This window comes from Nannospalax galili, unplaced genomic scaffold (genome assembly GCF_000622305.1).
Source record: "Nannospalax galili isolate Female #2095 unplaced genomic scaffold, S.galili_v1.0 scaffold286, whole genome shotgun sequence".
Taxonomy (NCBI): domain Eukaryota; kingdom Metazoa; phylum Chordata; class Mammalia; order Rodentia; family Spalacidae; genus Nannospalax; species Nannospalax galili.
The window spans coordinates 14,018,220-14,030,865 of NW_008359442.1; the positions used below are offsets into that span (position 1 = coordinate 14,018,220).

The window sequence follows — 12,646 nt, forward strand, 5'->3', positions numbered from 1 at the left end:
CTCTAGAGTGATGGATTCAGGATTTGCTTTCAGGTATTTTGATAGCTGTTGGAGTGGTTAGAATTAATGTCAGTTCCCTCTCAGAGGCTTCTAGATAGGGGGAGAAAACAAATTCATCCATGATTTTAGAACAATAGCCGGTTGTCTCCCTTAGATACAGGTGGGCATTACAGTATTGAAGACCAAGATTTGAAGTCTTACATCTGAGCAGCACTTTCTGGTTAGGAACAAATCATCAATAAGAAATAATTGTCTAAATAACTTTTTATATACATTTAAGCCTAATGTCTGGGAAATGTAATCCCTTGAACTTTAAAGAAATATACTGATGACTTTACTCTTTTGTTATACTTTCCTTTGGGGTGTTTAATACCACACAGTTGGCCCAAATAAACTGATTTATTGTTACACTTAAGATCATTTGAGGATCTGTTCCTCAGGGGTCACATGGGCTTGGGAGAAGCTCCTGGCTCCTTTCTTTTACCAGTTCCACCTATGTGAAGATAAGTCAAAGGTCCTGCTCAACCACGTCTAGCTTCGCTTGGAAGCATGAATGAGATGTTTCCTCTGAGTTGACCCTCCTCTTTGTAGACTGGACACTGGTTCAAGTCCATCTCGTGGGGTCTTCATGTCCTCCCTGAACAAGAGGACAGGTGACTCATCATAGTTACCGGACATTTTGAGAGATATTCCATAGTCCCCTGGAACTTAGTTGACCTTGAAGGGCAAGGGGCAAAAACTGTCCTTTAATTCTCTCTGACCACATTAGTATAGGCCTCAAACTATGGCTGTTGAACATCCAATAAGGTTAGTTCCACCAGTCTGGTACTTTTAATTATCATATGCTATGTAGATAAAGCTTAGGTAAAGAACCAAATATTCTCTGATAAACTTTGACTAGATATATATTTTGTTCCTTAAACTAGTTGGCTAAACTATGACCATAGAAATTTTAAGATTATGTGTATATTATTTTTGTCTCATCCTTTTATATAGCATAATAAACCTACACAGACCTTCATCACTTGCTTAGGCTTTCTCTATTTTGGAAAATATCTCCATTCCCATATCCTTTTAGCATCTTTTACAATCTCATTTTCCTTTTTTTATTAAATAATTATGAGATATAATAGCATTAACAAATAAATTGTCTATCTGTTGTGAGACTTCTTTTCCTGGGGATGCTAAGCAATGCTTATTCCCTTTTAAGGTTCTAGTGTCAAGCCAATGTTTGATTAAAGTTTTACTGGGGAACCAATGAATTTACTGAGCTTGCTTACCAAGATAACTGAGGGGTTGCTGAGGTGTATGTATGACCTGAGGGTATGCACACTGGAAAGCCTTTATACAGCATGGGTCATGCCTTCTCTTCTTAGCCTTCCCCTGATTATATACTTTAGCCCTCCCCAAATCTAGGAGGCCACGTGTGATTAGGGCCAAATTACATACAGGTGGCTGGGAAGAGTGGCTGGATACTAAGGTGAGGGTCCAGTGACCCTGCTTGGCCCTCCTTTAATGAATGAGCACAACCGTCAACAAGCCCAATTGTGACAGTGAAACAGTGATTTAAAAAAAAAAAATGTTTTGGCCTGGGTAGGGTGGCACATGCCTTTAATCCCAGCACTCAAGAGGCAAAGAAAGGTGGATCTCTGGGAGTCTGAGGCCAGGCTGGTCTACATAGCAAGTTCCAGGCCAGCTAATGCTACACAGTAAAACCCTGTCTCAAAAACAAAACAAAAATTTGTTTGGAAGAGAGGGGTTTTGCAACATGAAGTTTTTCCTTTTTTTCTTCTGTTTAAAACTATATTAAGCCAGCAGGGAATGGTGGTGCACACCTTTAATGCCAGCACATGGGAGGCAGAGGCAGGTGGATCTCTGTGAGTCTGAGGCCAGCCTGGTCTATATAGTGAGTTCCAGGCCAGCTGGGGCTACAGGGAAACCCTGTCTCAAAAAGACATAATAAATAAAAATAAATAACAAAAACAAGTCTAATATCAAATTTTTATATTGAAGGACAAAATATTTACAATTTTGTTGAATGTGGCTAAAATTCAACAGCAATCTAGCCCTATGAATAAGATCAAATCAATCTTCCAGCAATAACTTTTTACCTTATATACAAATACATAATATTTTAAAATGTGTTAAAATTATATATAATTGAGGCTCATCTCAAACTCACTGTGTAGCCAAGGATGACCTTGAACTTCTGATTCTCCTGCTGCCACAATTACCACCATTAATACACACGTACACACACACACACACACACACACACACACACACACACACACACTACATGTAGTTTATGCAATGATGGGAATCAAACCTAGGGCTTTGTGCATGCCAGATAAGCACTCTACTAATTGTGCTACATTTTCAGCCCTCAAGTTATAGATTTAATATTTAAATTTTAATATGTTAATATATTTATATATAATATTTAATATATATTTAATACATATTTATTATTATATATTATATATTATTAATATATTTAATATTTAATAGTAAGTTTTATATTTAAAGCCAATATTGTTGGTGGTTTCCAAGCAGGTAATAAATTAGGTACCAAAGAATTGAACAACATGTTCCCTGGTGGTCTAAACAGCACTGGCCCATACCAGAGTCACTTGCCACATGTCACTATTGAGCATTTGCATTGTGACTCATCTGAATTGAAATATGCTGGGAGTATAAGACACATGTCAATAATATTTTTATGGTGATTGTATGTTGAATGGCATATATACATTGGATTAAACAAAACATCTAATTAAAATCAATTCTACTTTTTTTTTAACTTTGGATGGGACTGCCATAGTAATGTAAAGAGGCAAGAATGGAATGATGACAAGGCCAAGGGAAGAGCTGTGCAAGGTGATTAACTGCACCAGTGTGTTAGCCTTGACCATCTGGAAGAGAGCAAGCTGGTGAGGGAGGGCATGGGCTGGCCATCACAGAAAAGGGTTTGTAGGCAAAAGGAAGGAATGACCAGGCACAAGCAAGGCTTGTTAAAAACAGGGTCCTGGGTTTCAACACAATGAATGAATGAGCAAATGAATGAATGAATCAGCAGTGAAAACTGTTACATGGAAAAGCAGGATCAAGCAAAGATACAGTGAGGTGGAAGTCAGGTTTTGTGTTTCATACTCACTATCTCTAGAGCAGCTGAGTTGAAGGTTTTTTTCTTGTTCACTTAAAGGCAAGAATTCCTACAGAAGAGAGCCTAGGCTTAGCAGGGGAGACCCGCAGAAGTTAAACTCTGCACTTGAAATCTTACAGGCTGATTAGCTGATATGGTTTTGATTCTAGATCACAGTCCTAAGCGTGGATTCTGAGGCTTGAGTCTGGGATTCAATCCCCAGTAACTTTCTCTGTGTTTTCCCTGGGGCTGGAGGTCAGAGACCATAGCACAAAGTCACCTAACCCCAGGCGGAACCAACCTGGCAGGGGACAAGATATTCTAGAAACTCTCGTGCCCCTCCCTTGGCTTTCAGACTATTGAAACAATGGTCCCTAAGGAACTGGAATTTCCTCAGGAATCTCATGCTCGAAGGAAAAGGCCGGAGACTGGTGCCAGCCAGAGAAGAGGCTTGTTTCCTACAGATTTCACAGTTCTGACAATTTGTCAGGCCACATTAACAGAAGAGATTGGAGCTGAGACAATGACGGGTCAATGAAGGGCAGGACTACACCTTATCCAGGATAGCTAAGGCTATTTAAACTTAAACCTCATATCAGGACCCCTGAGGATGGACTTCCTCTTCCCAGTGTGGCCACACTGAATAGATCTCCTTTTTTTGTTTGTCACTATTGCTTGTCTCTTTTATTGACCTTTTGAGAATGGTGGTTGAGCCTAGTTTGTTAGGGCTGCCAGGACCCAGGCTCTGACCCTAAGAACTCTGGTAACACTGGGATCTAGGCTGTTCGTCATCTTTACAGGTGGTGATGGCATCTCAGAGTTATAGACAGGCAACAGAAGTGCTTACATTTAAATTAGAAACAAGCATTAATCAGAAACAAGCATTAGTCTGGGTGTAGCTCAGTGCGGATTATATGCTCCAGCCCTGGGATGATTCCCAGAGCAAAGAAAGAGAGGAAAGGAAGGGAGAGTGAGAGGAAGGAGAAAGGGAGAGAAGCAAAGACAAAGGAACAAGGTGATGAAAACAAAGGGCCCGACAGACACGAAGTGAAAAGGGATCTCAGCTCCACACTTGGAGAGACGGCCGGCAACCACCAAAACAAACGTGGGGTGGTTTCTTCAGAGTAACAGTAACAAAATCCTTGACTTGAAGAACCAGTGCCTATTGGATGACAGGAAGCAACCCTTTCTTCAAGGAAAAGTTACCAGAAATGAACATTAAAGAGCTGAGTAGAACCTGCCCTGTTTGTGGGAAATTGGGGATCTATTTAGAAGATCAGAAAGCAGAGCCAGGAAGTAGGGTATGTATCCCGACATCTAGGGACCATGTAGGCAAAAATACCAGTTTTGCTAACACTTACTGGGTAAGAGGCAGTAGGTGCTAGGGATCCGTGGTGGGGAAGGGAAGTGACTCTAATAAGCAGTATCAAGGCCAACCATAAACCCAGTCCAAAGCCCCAAAGGAATCTTGTTAAGGGGCAAAATAAAGACTAACGAAGGCAGTGGCTTTGCTTGGAGCTGCACCTTCAAGGACAAATAGGGTCTTCTCCAAGTATGTAAATGCAGGAAGATTATTCAGAAAGAAAAAAGCCTGGGAATATAGGTCAGTGGTAGAACACTTGCCTAGCAGGGCAAATCCCTAAGATCCATAAACAACATGTTAAAGACAAAGCCAGTCCCTTCATCTCACATTCTGTCATCCCATCTTGCTCTATTTTCTCCAAATAATCATTGTAAGGTATTTCTCTGCTAGTTTATTCTTATCCCCCCCCCCCTTTATTTTTCCTTTTTGGTTTTGATGTTTTTAGGTAACCAGGCAGGCCTTGAACTCATAGCAATCCTCTTTCCTCATCCTTTGGTGTGTTGATATTACAGGCGAGAGCTGTGACATCCCTGTATTGCTGTCTTTAACCCTGGTGACCCTACCAACCAATCTGTTAAACACAGTCTCAGTTTATTCCTACTGTCTGGAACTATTTCACTCTTAAAATGACCTGGTTGAAGCATTAAATTAGAACATTTTACATATAACTCCCCAGGAAATTATTATCTTTTTTTTTTTTTTTTAAAGAAAAACACCTTTTTGCTTCCATTTTATTTTTCTACTAACATGGTTATTGTTTGAGACTACTTTATCCCGGTGACAGCCACACACTCCTGTGCCTTCCTGGCCTTGCCTTGTTTCTCAGGATTGAAACTTAAAGACAGACTTCCCTTTTTACAGATATCACTTAATTCTTTTGTAAAATATTGCTTATGATCTATTTAATAAACTCCCAGCCAGACAGCCAGCTACTCATATACTGAGAATGGGAGAGTCATTCTCTGCTAAGACATCGAATCCCAACGTCACAGAAAGCAGGAGACAGATTTTAGGAGCAAGTCTGTTCAAGTGAGAAGGGAGAACTGATAAGCAAAGGCACGCTCCTGGGCTTAGGAAACAATAAACTAAACAACTCTGGCTCGAAGGCCTTCAGCAAATAGCCTTGCATCAAGGGCAAGGCCCAGTTGGCTTCTGCTGAGTGGTGTTTGGATATCACACAGGAGCACAAGTTACCAGTCGCTCTGGAATGTGCTTACCTCGGAAGTCAGGCACAAAGCGGTTTGGAGGAAGGGAGGCCATAAACCACCCTCCCAGGCTTGGCCCTGAGCTTGGCCCTGAGGTCTGCGATACGCACCTTTCAGGTCTCCATTCCCATCATTGTCGCTGTCCTTGAAAGACCTCGTGTAGATCTGGTACATGGGACCCACCTGCCACCAGTCAAGGCACTTTGGAGAGATGGCGATGATAGTTATGGTGGCTCCAATGAGCAGGAACACAGAGGCCACCGTGAGCCAGAAGAGGACCTCCCGGGGCACGCGGTAGCGCGCCTGGCTGGAGAACTGGAACAGCACCTCTTTGGGCATCCCGGCATAGGGACGCACACACTTGCCCTCTGGCTCCTCCGCAGCTGTGATGCTCACTGCGTTGGGCTGTGGGGTGTCCCCGGAGCCTGGGTCTGGGTCCTGCTCTGGGATGTCTTCATTTTGGACAAACCCATTATTCGTCCTGCATCCCTTCATACTCATCCTAATCGAGTCTCTCCTGCTTTTGTCCTCATCCATATCTTCCCCCGACAGCCCTTCCCAGTTGCTTTCCCGCGGGGACTGAGGTGGAAAGGTGAGTTGCTGAGTGCTGTGGCTTGTTATGAGCTTTGCGTGGTTTATAAATAAACCTGGCTGGACAAAGTCCAGCCAAGGAAGAAAGAGTAAAGGTGGTAGGGGGTGGGGTGTAAAAAAAAATTCTCATTACACCAGGAGGCTGATACAGTTACAGTAATGAGGAGACTGGGGAGAAGAGTCAGAGTTCCATAGCCCATAGCAACGTTATTCACAAAAGGTGGAGACAACCCAGATGTCCTTCTTCAGAGAAATGGGCAAACAGTAAAATATACATGCAGAGAATTTTTAGCTTGAAAAAGGAAGGAAAGTTTGAGACATGCTACAAGATGGCTAGGCTTTAGGAACATTATGCTAAGTAAAATAACCACATGGAAGGTCAAATACTCTACAATTCCACTTATACAAGGAACTGACAGTAGCCAAATTCACAGAGACTGGAAAGAGAACAGTGGTTGGCTGGCAGGGGGAATGGGGGAGGGGCTGAAAGAGGAGTAATGGGGAGGTGGGGTTCAAAGGGAACAGAATTTCAGTTTGGGATTTTAAAGAGCTCTGAGGTGGAGAGAGGTGGTGGCTGCACACGACCCAGATGCACTCTGCCACTTGACCTTTGTATTTAAAAATGGTTACAGTGGAATGGAGAGATGGCTCAGTGGTTAAGAGCACTGGCTGCTCTTGCAGAGGACCAGCACCCACAGGGCAGGTAACAACTGACAGTAGGTAACTCCAGTTCCAGAACTCTCTATAATGATTGGCAGGCAATGCACATTCATGGTACACTTACACACATGGACAAAACACTCATATCCATAAAATGAAGTAATAAAATATTTTAATAAATGGCTAAAGTGGCAAATGTTAAGTCTGTTTTACAATGTTTAAAAAACATTTTCTCTCTTTAGCTAGGTACAAAAATAATCCTGATTTTTGGTAGGGGAAACAGATTGTTTTGTTTGTTTGAAGGGCTCCCCTTCCTACAGATCCACACAGAAGAGTTCTGGAGGCAGAGCCTCCTCCTTTGTTACTAAAGCTAATTGTATCTCAGTTCAGACCAACTCCTAGATAGCTCACATGTAGGCTAAGCTCTGTGTGTGCTCAGTTCAATCCTTGTAAGCACTTCCAGAAGGTGGGAGAGAAAGGATTTAGTGTCTTACAAGTTCAAGTGCTTTACTAGAGGTAAACAGTCCTTAATACCAACACTGAACAGTTGTTTAATGAATGACAAGAATAAAACATATTTGCAAGTCAGAGGAAACTGCTGGAAGGCTGAAGGGCTTACCCAAGCCTCAAAGAATGTGATGATTCATGACTTCTGCTCCTTCCACAGCACCTGTGATCCTCTGATTAGATAAAGGACTCTTCTTCTTTTACATTTATTTAAGAGTTGGTTCAGCATTTAAGAGTACTGGTTGCTCTTTCAAAGAATCAGGGTTCAGTTCCCAGCACCCTCATGGCAGCTAACAGCTGTCAGTAACTCCAGTTCCAGGGGATCTGACACCCTCTTCTGGTCTCTGTGGGCATTGTATGACAGGTACACTTACATGCAGGCAAAACACTCATACACATAAAATAAAAATCAATCGGTAAGTGAAATAAGTGAATGCTGCCAGGTTTGGTGGCATATGACTTTAATCCCAGCACTTGGGAGGCAGAGACAGAGGGGTGTCCCAGGGAATTTGAGGATGGCTTGGTCTATATAAGGAGTTTTAAAGCAGCTGAGACTGCATAGTGAGACCCTGTCTTCAAAAAAAAAAAAAAAAAAAGTGAATGCTAATACCTGTCTCATAGAATGCATCTAATAAATGGTCTCTCTCATCATTATTAATGATGCAGGTTGGAATTTTTTTATGTAAAGAGGGCTTGGGGTGGTTTTTTGGTTTGGTTTTGTGTTCTTTTGGTTTTTTTGAGGCAAGGTCTCACTATATAGATCTGGCTAGCCTGGAACTCGCTATGTAGACCAGACTTGCCTCAAACTCACAGAGATCTGCCTGCCTCTGCCTCCTGAGTACCAGGATTAAATGTGTGCACCATTACGCCCAACTAGTGAAAGAGTCTAAGTTTCATGTTTTGATATTGCTTTATCTGTCAAATATATTATTATAATTTTTCATAATAGAAGCTATTTTTAATGAGGAAAGTTTTATTTTGACTCACAATTTGAGGGGTATGTGTGTATGTGTAGTATATTCACATATATATGTATTTGTGCATGCATGGAAGCCAGAGGAGGACATTGGGTATCCTGTTCTACCACTCTCTGCCTATTCCTTTGAAACAAAGTCTGTCACTGAACTTGAAGCTATGCTAGGGGTTGGAAAGTCTCAGCAATCTTCCTGTCTCTGTCCCCACAGTGCTGGGATTATAGGCACATGCATAACCATGACTGGCTTCTTCTGTGGGTGCTAGGATCCAAACTCAGGTCTTCATGCTTCCATAGCAAGCATTCTTACCCTCCTAGGCATCTCTCCAGCCCCTTGACCCACAATTTTAAAGGTTCCAGTCATAGCCAGTTGGCCCACTGCTTTAGAGTTTGTACAGAAGGAGAACATCACTGCAGGAGTTCATAACAGAAGCCCGTCAACCTAAGGGCCAGAAGCAAATGGAGAGAGACAAGAGGGGCCATGGGCTAGTATCTCCAGAATTCAGCTCTTGAAACTCAATTACAATTGGGGTTAAAAAAAAAAAAAAACCTGAAAAAATTATCCATCATTTAAAATAATTTTATTTATTTACTTTTGATGTAGAGTTCATCTGTCTGTCTGTCTGTTTATTTTAGACAGGGTCTCACTATGCAGCCCTGACTGGCCTGGAATTCATTATGCAGACCATGTACCCACATGGTAGCTAAGAACTGTAGTAACTCCAGTTCCAAGAGATCTGATGCCCTTTTCTGGCCTCCATGGGCAGTGCACACGTGTGGTACACCCCAAACACTCATACGTATAAAATAAAAATTAATTAATTATTCAATCAATTAAAATGTACAATCAATCAATCAATCAATAACTAAAAAATTTTTTTAAATACACTGACCAAAGCAACTGAAAGAGAATGGAATTTATTTTGGCTCATAGCTACAGGGGGATACAGTCCACTGTGGCCTGGAAGGCAGGTGGAGCATGAGGCCAGCCTGAAGCAGGGGTAGAACAGGATGGGGCCAGACTATAAAGCCTCAAAGCCCCACCCTAGTGACACACCTCCTCCAACAAGGCTCCACCTCCTAAAGGTTCCACAACCTTGCCAAATAGCTCCACCAGCTGGGAATAGTGTTCAAATACAGGAGCCTAGGAGGACATTCTACATTCAAACCACAACCCAAAACATATTTTAGAGTGATTATTGATGGGTGCTAAGATTATGAATGACACTTGTTTGGTTCTTTAATCTTTTTTGGATTTTTCTAATTTTTTATGTAATAAATGTGAATTATTCTTTTATTGGAGAAAAATAAATTAGGGAAGCCCAAGCTTGGAGTCAACCTAGAACTTCCTAGGCAGGTGGTATATTTCAGTGGAAGATGACTTTTCCTAGTAATAGTCATCCAAAATACACACACACACACACACGCACACAAACACACACACACACACACACACACATAGGCATAAAGTAAAACTTTAAAAAACTAACCCATACTAGTATCTAAAGGGGAAAAGGAGAAAGAAAACACAAATTTAATTGACAAGTTGAAACACAGTAAGAGAAAGCTAGTGGTAATCTGGAGAAAATGTCCACAAAAGCTAAGAATTTGAAGTACAAAGTTACTTCCAAAGAGAGTTAAAGAAAATACTGATTACCAGGAAATGGAACACACTACCAATAAAACCTGGAAATATGAATACAGGACAAACCCTCAAATAATCAGAGCAAAGAATGAGAGATAATGAAGATAAATCAGCTCAATAGATTCAAATCCCAAGGGAATGATACACTCACTCATGATGAAGCAAAGAATGAAATGTCTAGAAAGCAGATAGTCAAACAGAGGCCACAGCAGGGGCCAGAAACATCCTGTAATTAAACAAGAAACGAACATATGGAAATAACATTCTATTGAAGTTAAAATAGATTTCAAAGCCATTCCATCATAAAAATGTCCACTCAGGACAAACCCTCCAAAGTATGCATGGCACATAGAATGTCAGAATTGTGAACATTTAAAATGAAAAATAAGAGTATTTTCCAAGGGGCTGGAGAGATGGCTCATTAGTTAAGAGCACTGACTGCTCTTGCAGAGGACCTGGGTTCGATTCTCAGCACCCACATGACAGCTACAAACTGTCCCTAACTCCAGTTCCAGGGGATCCAACGCCCTCTTCTGACCTCTGCAGGTATTTCATGACATGGGTGCATTTACACACATGCAGGCAATACACTCATACACATAATTACCTACTTACCAACCAGCTCAGAGAGGCAGTGAGCTGAGGATGGGGTACATTTGTTGTAGAATCCTCTAGAAGTCTATAGCATCTAGGTCAGTGCCTGGTACATTATTAAAGAATAAAAGAGGGTTTACTGCAAAACTGATAGACCCAAACCTATGTACTAGAAGAATGTGTGGAAGGAGCATGAAAAGGAAACTACATTCTTCACAAAAATGTATGTTTTGATCATTTTTCTCAGCCACACTTTCTTGACATGGTGAAGAAAGTGAAGCTTGGGGTCTCAGGGAAATTTAGGCCCCACCTCTGCTGTGGCTATCAGGGTGGTCATAGCCAAACTTCCAGCTGCTCTGAGATTCTCTCCTTCCACAGTCAAATTTAGTTTGGTCCTGTAGTTAATAAGGTAAATGCAGTCCACAATAAAGTGTCTTTAAAAAAAAAAAAAAGCTCTAGGAGCTAGAAAGATAGCTCAGTAGTCAACAGAACTTATTGCCCTTCCAGAGGACCTGGGTTCAGTTCTCAAGACCCACATGGTGGCTAACACTCATTGTTAACTCCAGTTCCAGGCGATCTGATACCCTCTTCTGGCCTCATTGGGCACTGCACACACATGGTGTACTTACATAAAGGCAAAATACTCATACATCCAAGATAAAAATAAATGAAATCTTTAAAGACTGAAATAAAAAGAATATTTAAAATATTTTTTTCTTTAAACTATTTTAAAACATTTTGGGAGCCAGGCATGGTGGTGCATGCCTTTAATCCCAGCACTCAGGAGGCAGAGGCAGGTGGATCTCTGTGAGTTCAAGGCCAGCCTGGTCTATACAGTGAGTTCCAGGCCAGTTGGGGCTACAGGGAGACCCTGTCTCAAAAAAACCAAAAGAAAAACATTTTGGGGCACTGGAGAGATGGCTTAGCTGTTAAAGTGCATTGCCAGGCTTGGTGGCTCACACCCTTAATCTATAGCACTTGGGAGCAGAGATTGGCAGATCCAGGCCAGCCTTGAATTCACCTACATAGCAAATTCCAGGTCAGCTAGGACTACATGCAAGGATGAGGACTTGAGTTTGATCCCTAGCACTCAGAGAAAAAGAGGGTGCACCAATGTGCTAGGGAAGTGAAGACAGGATGATCCCTGGGGCTTGTGGTCTAACTGAATCAGGGAGCCCAGTTCAATGAGAGACTATGTCTCAGAAAATAATGCCGAGAATGATTAAGAAAGACCCCTGAGAAAGGAAGGTAGAACTGTGACTTACCTGCAGAAACCTCACAGCAAGTTTTGACTGTACTTTATGTCTATATCTAGAGCCAGTGAATGGTGGGACTGCTATAGGGTAAGAACACAAAGAAGAGACCAGTGCAGTTACTCTACCTTGTGCCTTAACTATTTTGGCTGTGGTAAAAATGAGCACATTTATTGTGTTGGCTATTTTAAAGTGCAGTTAATCTGTGTTAAGTATATTCAATGTATTGGAGCTGGAGAGATGGCTCAGAGATTAAGAGCACTGGCTGTTCTTGCAGAGGACCCAGGTTCAGTTCCCAGTCCCCACAAGGCAGCAAACTACCTTCCATAACTCCAGTTCCAGGGGATCCAACGCCCTCTCCTGATTTCCTTGGGCATTGCACATCACAAGTGCACTTACACACATGCAGGCAATATACTCATACACATAATATAAAAATAATAAAATATTGTTTTAAAAAAGCATATACAGTGTTGTGGAAATAATCTTGAGAACTTTTTCATGCTACTGTAAATCTAGAAATGTATGCTCATTAAACAACTTCCATTTTTCCTTCTTCCCCTAGTTCCTGGTAACCACCATTTTACTGTCTATGAAGTTGACTCCTGGACCTCAGCCTTTCCATCTGTTACACTTACTTTGTAGGGTTGGGAGGATCAAGTGAAATAAGACACAGATACTATCTAGCAGTAGGAATGGGCTCCTCTTAT

General features: G+C 41.6%; 1 protein-coding gene across 2 annotated transcripts in view; it reads right to left on the minus strand.

The window, feature by feature from the left end:
- The window catches only part of Slc3a1 (solute carrier family 3 member 1), a 48,253-nt gene extending 41,945 nt beyond the window's left edge, over window positions 1-6,308 (minus strand). Inside the window, exons 1-2 of one of the 2 annotated variants that reach the window (XM_008823080.1) lie at window positions 6,139-6,308; window positions 5,824-6,028 (exon numbers count right to left, since the gene is read on the minus strand). In XM_008823080.1, the coding sequence (XP_008821302.1) occupies window positions 5,824-6,028; window positions 6,139-6,186 (253 nt within the window). In that variant the 5' untranslated portion in view covers window positions 6,187-6,308. Of the gene's footprint in view, window positions 1-5,823 lie in introns of both variants that reach the window. The other variant, XM_008823079.2, reaches the window with a different exon arrangement.
- Window positions 6,309-12,646: the final 6,338 nt, after the last annotated feature.